At 39.7% G+C, this 19,304-nt stretch overlaps 1 protein-coding gene across 6 annotated transcripts in view; it reads right to left on the reverse strand.

Moving 5' to 3' along the window:
• MCF2L (MCF.2 cell line derived transforming sequence like) overlaps positions 1–19,304 on the reverse strand; it is a 110,434-nt gene that overhangs the window by 25,173 nt on the left and 65,957 nt on the right. For 5 of the 6 annotated variants that reach the window (XM_068425168.1, XM_068425173.1, XM_068425171.1 and 2 more), the window contains exons 5-16: positions 10,283–10,402; positions 9,702–9,818; positions 9,057–9,206; positions 8,254–8,378; positions 6,371–6,485; positions 5,278–5,397; positions 4,218–4,409; positions 3,809–4,000; positions 2,955–3,114; positions 2,736–2,806; positions 1,605–1,681; positions 477–543 (exon numbers count right to left, since the gene is read on the reverse strand). In XM_068425168.1, the coding sequence (XP_068281269.1) occupies positions 477–543; positions 1,605–1,681; positions 2,736–2,806; positions 2,955–3,114; positions 3,809–4,000; positions 4,218–4,409; positions 5,278–5,397; positions 6,371–6,485; positions 8,254–8,378; positions 9,057–9,206; positions 9,702–9,818; positions 10,283–10,402 (1,506 nt within the window). Of the gene's footprint in view, positions 1–476; positions 544–1,604; positions 1,682–2,735; positions 2,807–2,954; positions 3,115–3,808; positions 4,001–4,217; positions 4,410–5,277; positions 5,398–6,370; positions 6,486–8,253; positions 8,379–9,056; positions 9,207–9,701; positions 9,819–10,282; positions 10,403–12,178; positions 12,230–19,304 lie in introns of those variants that run through there. The other variant, XM_068425172.1, reaches the window with a different exon arrangement.

Raw genomic sequence — 19,304 nt, forward strand, 5'->3', positions numbered from 1 at the left:
CAAAGCATTCTGTTGCCACAGTTGTACCCAAGACATTTGGAAGATGACTTAAAGATATGCAAAGAGGGATGCAAGAAAGAAGTTTTCTCCTCTGATGCAAGATTCTCTCAATGCAGATTCACATTCCTGTGTGACAGACAACCTTCGCGGAGTTGACCTAAGACTTTGGAATGACCTTTTGTAGGAATTAATTATCATTACAAATCTCACTATATTCCACCTAAATAGTTAGGCATATCTTATTTTCTGCCCAGTCTGTGTTTTCTGATACAAAATCCCAGTTGCATGAATATTTCTAGGAGAAAATTGCACATTCCTGCCTCTGTGAAAATACAATGGGAGAGCAGAGGTGTAACGATCACATTGCTTGACAGGACAAGCAGAGCCATTACAGTGATAAGGACAGCATAAGAGCATCCATGAAATGGAAGAGATAAATAGATTCACTAATAGCTGCAGTGAAATTTAATCTTTACCTCAAGAACACAGAGAAGTTCTTCCACATATGCTCGTTCAGTCTCAATAAGTTCATTCATCACATGCCTGTAGACAAAGAATGACAATTAAGGCAGGCCTATTCACTTATGCAAAGTAATGAGGCAACATTAACTTTGCGTTTCTACTTCACTTCAGACAATAAAAGAACACTTTCCAGGTAATGGATAATTTGATGTTTCATGGATATTTCTGTCAACAGTTTATATATCCTTATTGAGAAGCATGTATTCTTAAAACATTTAAAATTTTTAAAATATGTTTAAACAAGAAAAAAGTAAAATCTAGCATTTTAAGTGCTGTAGTAACAGAACAGAAGCCGTGAAGCACTTTATCATTGTACATTCAAAATCTAGTTGTGCTGTGTTCACAAGTATTACAGGAGCTGGAGTTAGAGCTGCACAGGATTATCACATACAGACTTAAAGTTACACCAGTCATTTTAAATTAGAGGCATTTAGGGTACACTTTAAATACTCCAATGCTGCTTTAAGTTCAATTTCCTTAATGGTCAAGCAAGCATGCTTCCCCCCAACCCACTTCCCCTTGTGATTTTGTATGATTTAACACATGGTTGTAACAGTGAAAACACAATAGAAGTATCCAGTTTACAGGTAGAAATGCAAGCTCTGCTATACACATTGAAGGTGGTACTAAGTTATTTTTGAGTACAAATGATGCTGTTTAGTCACTGTTTTGATAAATGTTACAAAAAAAAAAAATCACTTTCTTATATAAAAACTAAAGAGAGTCAAATAAAAAGATAAAGTCTTCTGAAGCATGGAGATCAAAACCTCCAACAGATTTACAGTAGGCTTATTACTCAAAACTGTGTCATCTTCAAAATGAAAATATGTAGCTATCCTGCCATAGCATCACCTCGCTGCAGTAAAGCTAGAGGCTGGTACTATATAAACTATAAAGAGTCCTGCAGACAGGCTGAAATATCTTCCTCTGTATCTTCCTCAGAGCATAGCCAATGCATTTCAAAAAGCACTGAGGCTTAATTCAGAGAAGCATACTTGTCTTATCAAATCCTTAGCCAAACTCAGCCTTTGCTGGAACCAAATCAGAGAAGCAGCGTTTTTTGTTTATCAAAATATACTTACTGCCGTAACACAGCTAGGTTTTCTTCATCATCCATCGTAGATCCTCCTCTGCTTTGATGGAGTTCAGTCATTTCACTCTAAAGAAGGAAACAAACAAACAACAAAAAAAGTCATCACAGCATCACAGATGGGGGGAAAAAACCCTTTAAAATACAGAGCCTTGCACTCAGGTCTACTTGCATGCGTTTTCACAGGAAAGACTGTACTCCATTAAAAATTAAGGCAATTTGCAAGAATGCTGCAAAAAAAATCCAAGTCAACCTGAAGATCTTGAAGCACACAAGAACATGTAGACACAGGGAGTTGTCCATGAAAGGCCAGCTTAGAAAAGACAGTGGTTCGAGGCCCCTTTCCAGGAAGACAACATCAGAGCATCAGCATAATCTTGGAGGCAACACCGGCCTTAGTCTGTTTTCCAAGCTGAAAATGAGGTACTATGCTAACTTTCTAGTAGCTTCCTAACTTGACACAGAAGTTTACTCTCACAACTTCTACTGTAATGGCTGACCTAATAACAGCTTGCTGAAAAAAAGGAGACGTTCTGCTTTCAATCCCCCCTTGAACCAACCCTCTTCTCCAACTGTTGTTCCTACTGCTCATGTGGTCTTGCCTTCCTCCTCGCATTGTCTCTTGCTGAATCTTCGCTGAGTTGATTCAACTCTCCAACCCAGTGGGAAACTATTTGTTTCTGTTGCTGCCGTCAGGTTACTTTCCTTGCTGGAGGCGGGGCAGGAAGACCATCCCCACTTGGGAATGGCAACCCATTAGGTCAGGTGAAGCTGTCTTGGAGCCAACAACAACTACCTCTTCACTTTCACCAGTTTTAAGAGTAGCCAGTTACTACTGGCAAATAATAAATGTTTCCTGTTCATAGATTTTATATTTTGCTGCCCCTAACATTTTTCCTAATATAGGCAACTATTTACTTTACCTTCCCTCATACCCAGCCCAGTGACAAAGCAGCCTCTATTTAAACCACATGACTGCTTCACTGGAGTTGCTTCGATAGGGACAATACCGTCACTTTTTCAGTGGAATCGCCTCATTCTTCTTGAAGTTCTTGAATATTCCACTGTATTATGACTTTCTCAAGCAGTACGTGCATGAAAAGCGCAAAGAAAAAAAAATTACCTTTCCTCTTCTGTAGTTTACCCTCCGAAGTGCACTGCTTTCTGAGCTGGATACACATTCTCTTTGAAGACCTAAGCACGTAAACCAGAATCAAACATCAGTTAGAACTTGAGCAGATCTCACACAGATGTTTGTGCAACCACAAATTACAGCTGAAAGTTTCTCCAAGTTTCTCAGCATAGCACAAAAAATTAGTTAAAGGTTACTACAGTTACTTACTTGGAGAGGTACAAGGAGATTTTACAAAGGCTTCAGGTCTTGGTGCAACTGGCTGAACAGGACGTGTCTGCTTAGCTGCCAGTTTCTTAAGACTTACTTGTCTCTTTTGAAACATTTCTTCCATACTTTCTTGCTTCTGGAAAACCTTTTGCACATGCTCCTACCGTTGCCACAGAAATAATAATGAAAAAAAAAATCCCCGTCAGAGACCTATCTACAAGCTACACTGCCATTTAGAGCACATTGATTTGAAATTGCGATAGCTTTTATACCACGTATAAAAATATTACCCTACTCTTCACTCCTAACAAGGCATAATTTACAGTCATTTAGTACACCTAAAAATTGGAACATCATTTCACAAAACATTTTGTGTGCTTGCTGTAGAGAAACCAATGGGGTTCAGGTTTCAATTTAAAAAGAAAAAAGACAGGGAAAAGTTTTTTTTGACAGTGCCTAATGGTTCTGTTATATGAAGAGATCAACCAAGAAGAAAAGCGACATATTCTCAAGTTCTAAAAAAAAGCAGTTACAAAGCAGAAGTCATACAAATATCAAGGACAGCATGTTTTTGCTACATAAAAAAGTTATTTCAAATACTCACTTGGGAGAATTTTTTGAAAAGCACTCCTACTATCTGAAAAATTGAAGTAGTTATTAAAAAGCTCTGAAGCCCTTGATGCTTATCCAAAGATATGATAGGACTAGCACCTCAGGTAGGGACATGTGTTGGCTTTCCAGTTCCCAGGTATAACTCCTAGTACTGATTATTTAGCTTTATCAATGGCCATGCAAGAGAGCAATTCTAAAATTAACGAATGGATGCATAGATACACATAAACGTCTTCTGGTACCTTTAGGTCCTCAGTGAGGATGTGTGCATACTCTCTGTAAATTTTATTCAACTCCTTGATTTTATTGCCTGCACCAGTGTCCAGGAATTTCTCGATCTCCTGTAATGCTGATTCTGCACCATCCTGAGACTGACACTTATCTACTGGCTGTGAAGCCAGCAGATAAATTCCTTCATCGCACCACTTCATAGACTAGAAACAGAGAAAAGAACAGGCTCAGAGTGCACCAATGTCAGCATCAAACACTAAGAGGACTAAAACGTTTCATACCTCTACTTGTGATGTATTCAGCTATTTAAGGAGAAAACTTCCAGCACACCCAGATATTTTTACCTGCCATCATGACAACTGGTTGACTGAGGTTTTAGCAAACAAGACAGGAAATAGAACTGTTTCATACAAAATTTACCTTTTCTAGTAAGCCATGCAGTTCTAGAGATTTGCTGAGAAGATTCCTCCTCCGTTCTGTCTCAGTAGCGAAGGCATCACAGAGATGATGAAGTTCACTGCATTTTGGAATAATGGAGTCCACAGCATAATGATTGCTTTGAATAAAAGCATCACCTTCTGAGGCTAGCATTCTGGCTTTTGCTATAGTTTCCTAAGAAAGCAAGCATTGATTTAGGTACATCTTTCCTTGGATCAGCATCAATGAAAAAAATTAAAAATTATACCATTTGTTTTTACAGAGTAAAATACACACGTTGATATAGAATACATCTTTAGTTAACCGCTGCCTTGTTTAATAAATCAAAGTGATTTCCTGTCTTCCCAGATGCCCAAGAACTTTTATGCCTCCTTCTTTATTGTATCAGAGTACTTCAGAAACATTAATGAGTTTAATCATATGGCCTCTGTGAAGGAACCACTATTAGTCCTTCTATGCCTTAGTTACTCAGCAGTGTGTTGTATGCAATTTGGAGTACAGCAGCAATGTAAACTCAAATTAAAAAATATCTAACTCCGGCACCTCACCCTCAAGAGCAACGACCTCGCTTATAGAGCTATATATTTTATTGTGATGCACAGATCATAAGGTTCCCTTTCTGCTTTGTTCAGAGTGTATGTTTCTGTTGGTCATCTTTTATCATATTGAACATTGAATACACAGCCTTCTCATTTCTGAGATTTAACGAAATAAGTGGCTTTAATAGGAATGGAAGTGGCCCCTTGATCACTAAGTGCAGAACTTGGCTATGTAGACACTTCACGCAATTCTTCCACGAACTGATCACATCGACTTTGTGACTGGTCACTCTGCTCTTCATTGAGGGATGCCCAAGCACCAGGTTGCTCCAATGGTTAAAAGACTTTATTGCAAAAATTCCGTCTGCACATTACTTGAGACACTGATTCTGCCCTGTTGTCAGCTTAAGCTCTGCTCGTAAGATATACTCAATAACCAAATACTGTTCCCTCCACACATGCATTGTCGTACTAGAAATTAAGGAGACTTGCAGAGTTCTTACACGTGATTTTTCTTCAAAGTTGGCAAGATCTTTCAAAATGTGCTCCACATGTGAACAGCTGTTTCCCACATCCGTGAAAGCAGACAGTCTCTCAGACACAATATCCAAAGCTGCTTTGACCTGAAATGAGACACAGCTATGTATCAATGAAGATGATTCCACCTCTCTAGAGACCCATCAGTTAAATAGTTGATAGCCACTATTTCCCGCCAGGTGACTCACATTATGGGGTTACTGGGGCACAGAGACAAATCACTTTTTTCTCAGCTTACTTTTACCCCTAATTCAAAATGAAAACAAATACAAAGAAAAGGCAGTCAAGTAATCCTGTTTCCTGGTACTGAAAAAAAAATGCAGGGAAACTAATGCTCAGGAAACTTTTATGATCTTGCTTTTACCAGAAGACAATAATACAAAGTGATATTAACATAAATAGCAAAACATGAGGGAGAGGTCCTCACCCTAACAATTGCTTGAGAGACGGACAGACAGACAGACACATGCACTTGTAAGAGGGTTTCTGAGCATTGCTCCCATGGAGACACAGGGGCCGTGCTCTGAGATCAGCTGCACCAGCATAAAGTAACTGTAGGTGCCATCAAGCATATGAGTTAAATAACATGAGATCAGAAACTGGCTGTAAAAATTTTAGTTCAGCCTCCACCCAGCTTGTAACAGTGTGGTTGCAACTTCCCACCCACAGCGTTGGAGACTGTTTTATAAAATTTCAGCCAGAAGGTTTAGGTAAGTCTTGCTTCCATAAAAGGGCCTATTGGCAAGATGAAAGGTTTGCAGCCAGCATATTATGCTTCTGCGGTGGAGAACAGGTTTCAAAGGAGTTTTTGAACGCTTATACACTGCTGGGTCCGTGGAAAAAAAAATCATAAGACTGCAGAAGAGAAGCTATTATGTCTCTATAGGCAAGTATTCAAGGTAGTAATGATAGCAGGATGTCAAGTAAAGACACAAACAAGAAAAAGGTTGGAGAAAGCTTTCAAGCACACACAAGAGCTGAAAAAACAAGAGGGGGAAGTATTTTCTTCTGAATCATTTCTATATTACCGAATATTGACTGCCACCAAGAAGTTCTCACCTCTCTAAAATTCTGTTCAAAATTTCGAAGGCGCAGACACTGCTCAAGTTTTTGCTGATGCTTAATCCAAAACTCATCAAAGGCAGTCTCCGTTTCATGTAATTGAGCCAGCAGCCTTTAAAAAAAAAAAAAAGAAATACTGTCCAGAATGATGGGTGCAACCTTCAAGGGACAATACAATCTTCCACAGTAAACAAAAAGCCTCCCCAAAGCAATATTTTCCAGAAAAAATAAACTGGATACAGGAAACTCTTTTTGAGTATTGCACAGAAATGTTTCCTAGAATAACATTGATGTAAAACTGAAACCCAACACAAACATTAAATTCTGAAAAATTGGCAAGTGCTGATTTGAAGCTAGCTGCTGCACATACGACTTCTCAGCTCTGGCCTGGGGACATGGCAACTTGGGCTAGCAAACATAAATAAAACATGCAAATATGTGTGGGCTAAGACACAGAGGAACCCAAGCCTTGGGCTATAAGTAAAAACGAAGGCAAAAATTCTTACTGCTGTGACCAGCCAGCTGCCCTTACATCTCATTCCTTGGAGCAAGGAATAATAAACCTGAAGGTCATTGCTCCTCCTCTTCTGAGCAGAGTTACTACTTAAATATCACAGGCAAGTGTACAGCAGTACTGAGATGAAAAGAATCTTCAATTATAATTTTGGACAATGCCTTAAGTCTTTTACTTTTGAACTTATCTTCCAATATTGCATTTTACAGTATGGTATCCTCTCAGCTTATCTTTACAGTGTGCTTTGCTTTACTTAGGCTACATCCAGGGAAGGACATACATCAGAATTTAAATGAATTTAAAATGTCTTTGATAGCACAGAAATGAATCCTGAATTTACAAGTTAAAACTGATTAGAAAAAAGGCGGGGGGACACCCACATAGGGTTCCAACTTCCATCAGATATTGTATTGAGTGGGAATATTTTGGATAAATTAGCAACCTCCACCCCAACTGTCCTTCGGATAGCTGATAGCAACAGCGACCAAAAAAAGTGACTTCTGCCAAGCTTTGTGGATTGGAATGGACAGTTATTTGGAAAAAGTTGGCCTGAGTGTAACAGAAACATGGAATGACAGACAAAAAAAGAATGCAGAATACTGCCTGGGGGAAATGAGCTATGCTTTCATAGCTTTGTGCAAATTTACATCTGTGCTATGGCGATATAATGTCTTCAAAACTGATAGTCATTTAAGGGGGGGGGGGGAGGTGAGGAGCAAAGGAAAACATCTATTACTTATATGCCTAAAGGAAGCATATAAGAAGTTTATGCATAGGTACTTCAAGAGTGGTGTACTCTCTAGTAGCCTTTTAAAGGCTGCTAACGACATTGAGAAGATATCAGCAATGTTAGAAGCTCCTTCAGGCAGGTTTAAAGAAAAAGAAACCTTCCACTTCAATTCAAAAGGACTTAACAAAAGTGGACCAATGTACTGAAAAGAAGGGATATATCACTTCTGTCTTCCCCTCCTGCTTTCCCTACAGCAGTGAAATTTCCTTGAATTGCATTTTAGTCTCTAAACAAAGCAGTGATAGTCATTAAAATAAGGAAAAGCTGCTCAACTATATAGTCCAAATCTGAGAAAAAGGAAAAAAAAAGAACAGCATTACTTTGTTGGTACTGGAACACAAACCACATCCCCTATTTCCTTATAGCCAAGTGACCTGGTAAATCAAAAGCAAATCAGGGGATTACTTTGCTCAGGACACATCTGACAACAGAAAGGTTGTTTCTGGAAGTACCTTTTATGTGTTCACATGTAACATTTGCTGATTTGCTAAGCATGCATATTGAACTAAGTAAAAGAGCTGGGGAGTGGTCAAAAAGCCCAGAAAAGCAGCATGTTCAGTATTTTGCTCCTCTCACCTTTCTACCGTTGTTTGATTGTCTAGCTGATCTTGATTCAGTTTGTATTCAGGATTCTCAGTAATTGGTTTTGTAATACTTCCAAGGATATCGTCTCCCTGTTCTACTGCTAACCTGATATCCTCCTACAAAAGAAAACAAAAAACCCACACACTGTAGTTGTGTGTTGCTGGTTTGTTTTTTTTTTAAGCAGACTTCATAAGGCACCAAACTGGAAAAAGGATTTTGTTTTAATATCAATAGAGCAAGCATAGTTTGATTAAAAGCAGTGTTTGACAACAGACAGTAAATGCTAAATACCAGCTTTTTCTACGTTTACCATCTTAAGATCCCCATGGAACTGAGCTGAATTTTCATGATAGGTAGCCTTCTAGGGTCTCTTTAGGCTACAAACATCTCAAGTTTTAGATGTATAGTTTTGAAAGCCCCAAATAGTTTTCATTTAAGCTGATTTGAAAGAACATTTGTCTATTCTTCAAAAGGTCATATCTTCATATGCATGCAAATACAATCAAATTTTTTGTTGCAAACAAAACTACAATTTAAACATACCACTACTTACAAAGAAATTTCTGTTTCCACATGCAAATCATTATGCATTTGTACATATCTAAACTTAGCCTCAAGAAACGTCATTTTTGAATGTTAAAAGGATTTTTAACATCAAACCAAGCAAAACAAATTCAATAAGATTTCACATTATTATTGTCTATTAATATCCTCTAGATTTTCTCTTAACATTATCAGCTATAAATTAAAACACAGTTTAACTAGAAGACAGCATCTTTACAAAAATTACGTACCTTCATTTTGTCCTTCTTTTCTGTGTGTGTTGCAAGAAGGGAGCTGGTTGATTGCACATCATTTGGTAGTTCTGTTTCGGCCAGTTCAGTCCCAAAGGACTGAAGAATCTGAGCTGTTTTCTTAACCTTTTGGGCAAAACCTTCTATAGCCTTTTGAAATAAAAACCATTAAAGATGTTTCATGCTCATCACATGCATATGTACAAACAGACACATACACACAAAATATAACTCTCAAAACAAACACGAACAGATGAATTACAAGACTGAAAAATGGTCAAAGTATAATTTTGCAAGCAACAGATACCGTCACCATTAATTCCTTAATTGTATATTTTTCCTAGGCTTGTATCAGGTGTATCTTCCTCATATTTTTATAATCTGGAGTTATTTTACAACTTGAGCTTTTTCTTTCTTGTAGCAAAACTAATAAACCTCAACACAATAATTTTGCTCCAAGTGTTCAGAAAACCACTCCCAAATTATTACTCATATTATTTCTCTAAGATGACTAAGTACCATTGGGAACATCTTCTCACTCAGAGCAAGTCAACTTGCATCACTTGGAATCTGTTTTATAAATGACAGCGTATAAAACAGAAGGGTTCATTAAACTGAAAAGTTAAAACAAAAACCAAGACTTACAGTGCGACGGGACAGCCATCTGTTATGGCAGTAATCCAGGGTGCCGCCAAGATCTTCTGTTAATTGTGTTTTATCAATGTAACTCTGAAGTTCTGATACTGAGCCTAGCATTATGATCTGCAGTGGCAATGAAAATAAGTGAACACAATCAGTGGTGACACGTCCCTTGTTAAAGATGCTAAGCCCCATCCATTCAGCCTCTGATAGAGAAATTACAGCTTAATACAGAAGAAAGTGATGGAACTATTTCTTTTGGGTATAGAAAAAACAAACTTAACAGTTGTTTCAGTTGAAGATGATGTAAATTATAAATAACTGCAAATGAGCATGAGCACCATGCTTAACAGTGCATATTAAAATAAAGCTTATGAATTATACAACATAAATGACTCCAAGGGGGTTTTTTATCCTGCTAAACCATACGTGGCTATTTTCTAAGAGGACTCTTTAACTCAAGAATCAAGAACTACCTTTAAGCATGTTTTTTTGTTGGGGATTTTTGCTTTTGTTTGGACCTGGCTTGCTAGATTAAGTACTTCAACAGATGCCTGATAATAAAGTGAAAACAGAGGATTACTTACAGGTACTTTCATTTTAAACTCATCTTTGTTGAACTTGAAAGCGATGTCTGAGAGAGCTCGATGAAAAAATCCTGTTGGGCGCAGAACAAGGACTAGTTGCAGGTTTCCTGGGAAAGATGCCTGCAAAACAAGTTTAGTCTGTTATTTTTGCATCTCAGCTCCAGAAAATATTTTTGAATAAGGAGAAGCCCCTGTTAAACCACAAACTAACCATATCAAAGGCCTCCCATAATGGGGTGACCAATTATAAACCTAGCAAGGCTTGCACAGAGAGCTTCATTCAAAGAGACATTTACTCATCTTTGGGAACAGGAATCTATTCTCCTGGAACTGAATTTTTCAGGGCTGGCTTGTACCGCTCTTCAGCTAAGATTACATCCCAGACAAGGAGGGTAATGAACAAACAGCAGTGGCTTAATACTTTTTCAACAGTAGTACTTTCACGGTTACCTTATCTTCTCTTTAATAGAGGGTTCCAAGAGAAACCTCCATTATTGTCTGAACACTTAACAGCATATTTCTAATTTGCGCACATACTACCTTGCCAGTTGCCTACACAAACTATTGCCACCAAGACTGAATTTCTCAGGCAGTAGCTTAGGAATAAGCTTTAATTTTGCAGACAAAAATAAAAATCAAGCATAATAATTCTCAGCTGTGGTTTTTCCGATTATCTTCCAACTAGTAGTCTGATGGATCTTTCCCAGTTCTACAAGTGATAGGGGGAAAACAGAAGAGAGGAGAAGGAAAACAAAGAAATAGCATTAAATTACTAAAAGTCAACCTCTGCTGTGGCAGAGGTTTGCATACTCGGCATTTAGCCGTTCTTGAAATCATGCAAGTCTTCTTCTCTACTCAGTATTTCCACTGTAGGGAGGCAGTGAAGCTCATTAAAGAAATGATTGTTATAATGATTAAGTATGCGATTTTCTTCATTATACTGTTGGAAATTATGTCACATTTCTAGCAAATTGAATTACTACCAAAAAAAAGCCAACCAAAAAACGAACACTGACTAAAGGAGCTGTTATGCTATGCTCTGTTTCCATGCCTAGTGGAACTGTTAGTATCTGGAAGGCTGGAGAGTGGTTTAATACTCATTTTGAGGGTTCCAAGTATTTAGCATTGGAAATGACAAACTTTCAAAGAGAAAAGTAGTTAAAAACGTTTCTGGAAGACTTCACAGATTCATTGTGGTTCCCCAGACATTCAGTATACAACTGAGGTCTCAATTTGATTAAGGAACCTTAAAGGCTTGATCTTCCAATCTGCCTCCACTTCACTGATGTCCAAATTTTCTAGAAAGCATGGTGATTCAGTCCCAAAGGCGTCTGCCTGAGGGCTGGGAACAGAATCCAGGTAATTCTGAGTGCCCTCACCAGCTTCTCATCCTTGCGCTGTAAACAATCTTTCTCTGTGTACTAAAAGTAGTACACCCTGTGGACTTACTAACCCACAGTTATCAAACAGAGGAAAAACTTTTTATAGAAAATTCCTATCTGTATTCAGAAGAAAAAGTTAAGAAAAGATGATTTTTCACCATTTTTTTCTGAATTATTTTACCAAGGACAACCACAAATTTAAGAAAATTATTTAACTCATACTAAAAAACATTGCAAGAATGGACAGAAGAATTTTTTAAATTAAATCTCTTGAATAATCTTTTTAGAATGATGGCCATGCAGTCTATTCATTTAAACATGCATCAATTTATTTTGTGCCTGTAACAGCAGTGTTCAGAGTCTGACTGAGCTGTTAATTTTCACCTTCAACTTCCAAAAGATGACGTGTATTCAATGGCAATGCCAACATTTCAGAAGAAAAAGCTCCAAGAAGAAATATCTTTTAGATAACACATTTTGGAAAAAATAAGGGGTCTTCATGTGAGATACCCACCTCACCACATGACATCCAGACATACAGTCTTTGGCAGCACATGTTTGCAACCCATTTAGCCTCACCCAGAATACTGGGAAATGCCTATCCTGTTAGCTTCGAGTTGAGCAGATACATTAGAAACACACAACGGCATGAAATGAGGAAGCATAAAAGACATCAAACAGTAAAATTAAATTTTAAGTTACATATATGAGTAATAAATTTCTTCATTCTAACTTTAAATTCTCACTTTTACACTTTGTGACTGTAGTCTAGATTTTTACACCAGAATTTCAGAGAAAGTAAGCTGAAAGGGACCTGAGGGTGCTGGTGGACAACAAGCTGAACATGAGTCAGCAGTGCACTCCTGCAGCAATCAAGGCAAATCGAATCCTGGGTGTATCCTCAGGGGCATGACTAGCAGAGACAGCAACGTGATCATCCTGCTCTACTCAGCACTTGTCCCACCGCACCTGCAGTACTGTCTCCAGTTCTGGTCCCCACAATTCAAGAAAGACATGGACAGGCTGGAGAGGGTCCAAAGGAGGACCATGAAGATGATCAAAGGGCTGGAGAACCTGCCCTGTGAGGAAAGATTGAAGGAGTTAGATCTCTTCTCCCTGGAGAAGTGACAGCTCAGGGGGGACCTCATCACAGTGTTCCAGCTGCCACCTAAAGGGCAGCTACAAAGAGGACAGAGGCTCTCTCTTCACAAGTTGCCATGTGGAGAGGACAAGGGGCAATGAGTACAAGTTGCACTGGGAGAGTTTTCATCTTGATACAAGAAATAAATTTTTTTATAGCGAGAACTATCATTCACTAGAACAACCTCCCCAGGGATGTGGCAGAGTCCCCATCACTGGAGGTTCTCAAGACGAGATTGGACACGGTGCTAGATAGTGTCATTGAGGCTCCCTTTCCCCACAAAAGGTTGGGCCTGATGATCTTTCAAGGTCCCTGCCAACCTGAGTCGTTATTCTGTGATTCTTTGATATTTAGGCTATTACTGAAGCAAACAGTAGTAGCCAAATGCAATGCAATAGTAAATTTTTCTAAACTGTGTATTAGCTCTTATGAAATAGAGAGTTTAATTGCATGACCAAATTAAGTAGGGTGTCTCATTAGTGTTCAATTCAAAGAAAACAGACAGAGAAATACACATTACAATTATTCTCCATCTCACTGTGTCTACCCAAAACAGAATCAGAGAATCGTTTTGGTTGGAAAGGACCTTTAAGATCAGAGTCCAACCATTAACCTAAAATTACCAAGTCCACCACTAAACAATATCCCTACACACCACATCTACTCGCCTTTTAAATACCTCTAGGGATGGTGACTCCACCACTTCCCTGGGCAGCCTGTTCCACTGTTTGATAACCCTTTCTGAAAACGATGCTGTTGAAGTCACTACAGTCTTGTACCAGTTAAACTAACTCCCATTCAAGGCTCGCCAGAAGTTTCCCCTCTCTCTCAACAAAAGCTCAAATTCTAGATTACTCTAACTTTGTCTGCAACACTGTTCTTGTCTCCACTACCCTGTCTCCTACACTTCCTGTTTGGTTTCGTTTTTTAAAAAAGCCCCAAGTCTTAAAAAATGATGCCTCCTCTCCTTGTTGTGGCTAGGAGTCAAATCTGCAAATTTATCTTTGTGAAACAACAAGAAAAGGGAGGATTGCTACAGTAAACAATGTTGGACCAGTGCCAGCTATTCCAGTTTATCTGAGCTTATATCTGCACTGCCCAAATATTACTATTTTCCTAACTTTTTTTTTTCCTAAAGCTCTGGTGAATTGCAGAGACAATGATAAGATGCAAGAGACACTCCTTAGATGCGTGTGAACTTCATCAACCAGTCAACTTCACCCTGAACATGAGAGAACGAAAGAAAAAAACTGTTCCAGTCCAGCAGCATATTTGTTTGAAGCCATTGTATGCTAAGCAGACAGAGCAAACAATGAATTCTCAATGATGCTGTGCCAAATGTGAAGTACAAAAATAAATATTCTTGTATGTTTAGTTGTGCCATAAAATAAAGTGCCTTCAGGGACTGTTTTAGTGAAGTCAATGAACATCACTGTGACTTGAAGAAGGGTTTGTGTGCTTAAACTGTTTTTTTCCAGAAGTGTCTTTCTTTACTAGATTGATTACTATTAACCGCTCCTCCAACATCTTGTCTCAAATATTGCACTTTAACTCATTTAATGCCTATACAAAAGAAACCAGGGGTCATGTTTCTGGTATCCTCTACAAAAATTAGGGTAGCCCCTATTCTATTCTAGCCCAACCCATATATTCCTTTGTCTTACTTGCATCAGCACTGGCACTTGTTTGATACTTCATGACGCTCATGGGATTAGTTTTCTATCTGCTTATCTCCTTCACTTCCCCATCCAGTCAGGCCAATGCAAATTCAAAAGATATAAAAAAAGATGTAGACATGCATGTAGTTATCAGCTTTGCAATAAATTTGACTAAACCAGGAATTTATATACGGCACAGCCCTTAAATCAAAGCTTTCCAATACATCGACATCTTTGCTGCCTGAACTTGGAACGTGGGAAGAACCTTCACTGGTGGACAAAACAGGAGCTACCTTAAATCCTCCAGGAAAACAGTTAACAAATACTTAGGAGCAGGTTGACCTGCCTGCTTTCAGGCCTCCGCTTTGGAGGGATGGGGAGCTTTCCACTGCATGCTCCAGGCCTCCAGAAAGGGGGAACTTATAGAGACTGAACCCAGCTGGGTTTTGGGCAAAATGTAAAATTAATTTAGTTCCATATAATCTTAATTACCATTTTCCTTCACAGAATACTAACAACAGAGAGGCTGTCTGTAGTGCCAGTGCTGACCCTGAAGTCAAGCAGCTGCTAACAGGGGGAAGTAAGGAGAGGCAGGCCATCTCACGAATGAAGATGACACAATACTGAATGGCTAGTAAGGAACCACAAAAGCTGAGCAGGAACAACCCCAGCCTGATGCTCAGCAAGGAGTTGTGACAGTTTATTTGCAGGGAAGGAAGGACAACATTTCCCCAAAGACAGGTAACTGAGATTCTTCCTCTCTTCGGTTTCCACTGCGTAATGTGGTCTTGCTCTGTTGGTGCAATTTTACCTGCACCAGTCAGGCAGAGCAGCACCGCCATGCAACTCCTGCCTGACAGCCACTGTAAACAGCACATACGTGATATAGGCTACTGGGCAGACTTATTCCTCCTTTGAAAATGCCATCTCATTAAATCGCATAGAATCATAGAATGGTTTGGGTTGGAAGGGACCTTAAAGATCATCTAGTTCCAACCCCCGCTGCCACAGGCAGGGACACCTTTCCACTAGACCAGGTTGCTCAAAGCCCCATCCAACCTGGCCTTAAACACTGCCAGGGAGGGGGCAGCCACAGCTTCTCTGGGCAACCTGTTCCAGTGTCTCACCACCCTCACAGGAAAGAATTTCTTCCTAATATCTAATCTAAATCTACCCTCTTGCAGTTTAAAACCATTCCCCCTCGTCCTATCACCACATGCCCTTGTAAAAAGTCCCTCTCCCGCTTTCATATAGGCCCCCTTCAGGTACTGGAAGGCTACTAGAAGGTCTCCCCGGAGCCTTCTCTTCTCCAGGCTGAACAGCCCCAACTCTCTCAGCCTCTCTTCCTAGGAGAGGTGCTCCAGCCCTCTGATCATCTCCATGGCCTTCCCCTGGACCCACTCCAGCAGCTTCAAGTCCTTCTTATGTTGGGGCCCCCAGAGCTGAACGCAGTACTCCAAGTGGGGTCTCACGAGAGCGGAGCAGATGGGCAGAATCACCTCCCTTGCCCTGCTGGCCACGCTGCTTTTGATGCAGCCCAGGATACGGTTGGCCTTCTGGGCTGCAAGCACACATTGCCAGCTCATGTTGCGGTTCTTGTCGACCATCACCCCCAAGTACTTCTCCTCAGGGCGGCTCTCAATCCATTCTCTGCCCAGCCTGTATTTGTGCTTGGGATTGCCCTGACCCACATGCAGGACCTTGCACTTGGACTTGTTGAACTTCATGCGGTTTGCACAGGCCCGGTTCTCAAGCCTGTCAAGGTCCCTCTGGATGGCATCCCTTCCCTCCAGCGTGTCAACCGCAGCACATAGGACCGGTCCCAATACCGAACCCTGAGGAATGCCACTCATCACTGGTCTCCACTTGGACATTGAGCCATTGACCGTAACTCTCTGAGCTCGACCATCCAGCCAAATCCTTATTCACCAAGTGGTCAATCCATCAAGTCCATGTTTCTCCAATTTAGAGACAAGGATGTCATGAGGGACAGTGTCAAATGCTTTGCACGAGTTCAGGTAGATGACATCAGTTGCTCTTTCCCTATCCACCAGCGCTGTAACCTTGTTGTCGCACACTTTACAATAGTCACCATATTTACTGAGACAGGATGCAGTGCTGCCAGGCTGCTGCTCCCTGAAGAGGCACCACAGGAGCAGAGAGATGGCTGTGGTCTACAACCAGAAGCTGGTCACTACAGCTTTCAGCAGTGAATACCCAGAGGTGAGCTTTTGGAAAAGAAAACCAACACTTCTGAGTTTTCATATCTCAGGTTTCCTCCTAGGGCTTACTTAGTATATAAAGGAATTATGTGGATAGACATGTATACCTTTCAGACTTAAAATAAAGTTGCTGTTTGCTGTTCAATCGCACAGAGCAATTCACTCAGCTGCCCCAGTGCTCAGGAGTCTTTTATACTCCTACACAGCAAAGGAAAGTTGTTCTGATAAACAATGAATCTACAGCCCTTTTTGTTCTGATAAACAGTGAACCTATAGCCCCAAGTAAACAGCCAGCTTTCAGAAATATATGAACCATGCAAGCCATCAAAGAGCTAATGCTTGACTCAGTTTTAGTAGTTCTGCCTTAAAATACTTGGAACAACACTATTTTTCATTTTATGAGGAGCTTCAGTATACCCACATTGCCAAACTCTGTGGTGGTGTTTTCCCTTCTGCACTTACTAGTATGCCATAAGCCACGGGGCACTTTTTTCCAAAATACCTCTTTATATAAAGGAGCTAATAAGTCGTCTTTTTTTTTTTTTTTTTTTTGCAAGACTGTTTATTCCTGGCAAGAAAGAATCTTGAACGAAATCGATTCATAAAAGGAGCAGTTTGAAACCTAGTTTTAAAAACATTGAGCTGTTTTGCGTTAGATCTCGGTTTAATGCTTATGATGTTATGATCCTGTTTTCAGAGTTTAAGTGATTCACTTTTCTCTTTTTATGTATTAAAAAAACATATAATAAAGAGGAAAAATGGCTGACTATACAAGGATAGCTGAAAGTGCCTGCGCATGTAATATTCTCAAAACATCCAAAGCAATAAGACAAAACTGTATAGCATGTCAAAATAACCTTTTTAGTTTATCATTTACTGGAATCATTTGTAGCAATAGCTACAAAACTAATACAAATACTGTTCTAGCCTCATCATACTGTCAAGTTTTTGGTGGTGTTTTGAACCTAGCGAAAATGAGAAACATGACTAGGGGCTGAAAGAAGAGCAGTTTTTCAAACTTAACCCATACAAATTCTTAGGTGTCATTACAGTTTTCAGGATGTGACACAAAGAACTAGCTAGAAACTGGGCTAGCGGGAAATACCTATCCATAACATAAAATAGTGCCTTTCATGGACATCACTTACTAAAGGCATCTTTTCTCCATCAACAACTCACTAAGAATGTCTCTCTACAAACAAGGCCAAAGAACTCAAGGTTGGATAACTGTAATTCACTGTTTCTCACTTTGGACATAAAACCAACGATAAGTCTCCAGATGGCACAAAAACGGGACTGCCTGGCTCCTGCAAGGTTTAGGCTGGTATTAGCACTCCAGTCTCTCCATTGGCTTTTGGTCTCCTCCTGCCAGCTAAAGGTCTTGGCCCTAATCTTCAAAGCAATTAATGGGCTAAGCTTCTGTTACAGTGAAGACTGCATTTTGATTTATGAAGTGCTAAGAAAAAACAGTGCTCTAGACAATGCAGTCCAAAACAGAAGGCATGAAACCTGCATGCAATGCATCCTTAGTCAAAGGTGGCAAATCACGAAGCAAACTTCTCCAGAAGGTTGGATAAAACCCAACTGTTGTCACATTTAGAAAGGGCTGCAAAGTTTCATAAGTGGATAAAACTTTCTCACTACCACCTGGGTGGCCTCCATACCAACTGCTTCCTCAAGAGCAGTTGCCCACTGGTACGTGGGCAACTTAAGCACCAAGTTTAAGGAAGTTTATTTTCTCTGGACTTTCAATACAAGGGTGATTGATGGCTATGGTGGAACTTTTAATGATATGCAGTTTTTTGTTTGTCTAAAAGGCTGAGTTCACACTTCAACGTTTCCCTCAAGATGGAGGAAGACAATGATGACAGCACAACAGAGACAAAGATATTGTATTGACATAGGCTTCATTTTTTTAAAACACACTGGAACTACGAACAGAACAGTGTGAAACCCCAGAACACACTGATTAGTAATGTGCTTTGCTCCTACAACGGTGGATTGAATATTGCTTGTTTGCGAATGATAACACTAGGAGAAAAAAGAAAAAAGAGAGTAATTTTTGACTGCATGGAAAGGAAAAGGGGATCAATCTGTCTGGTGTTTGTCATTCACCCGACTTCAGCTGGGACAGTATGGAGCCATTTTACCAAGCTATGTGACTCGTCCTCTTTGCACCCTCATTCAGGAACCATGACTTATTTCCATGAGCCTACCCACTTGCTCAGCCACAGGAGCTAAAAAGTTCAGCAAGGTCTTATGTGTCTCTGTATACTGTGTTTAACTGAAAACAGGACATTATAATACAAATTTAGAAGAATTTCAGCAGCTGACGGGGTAAAAAAATTATGATTTTTTGTATATTCAAACAACAGTGTAATAAGAGTGAACAATTTGCAACAGCTAACTTTGATATTTTTCTTGTAATACCTTTCAGTTTTCTAGGGCCTCTCAAGGAACATGATAATTTACTACCAAGACTTTACACTTCACAACATAAAGTTTGGCTTTTGGCACCTCTACCAGAACTCCACCTCTCAGCCTGGCTATCCCAGTAGGCCAGATTCCTCCCAGAGACTCAACAGTAGGGATGAATTCTGTCCAACTTACAGCCATCTA

Source organism: Nyctibius grandis, chromosome 2 (assembly GCF_013368605.1).
Source record: "Nyctibius grandis isolate bNycGra1 chromosome 2, bNycGra1.pri, whole genome shotgun sequence".
NCBI lineage: Eukaryota > Metazoa > Chordata > Aves > Nyctibiiformes > Nyctibiidae > Nyctibius > Nyctibius grandis.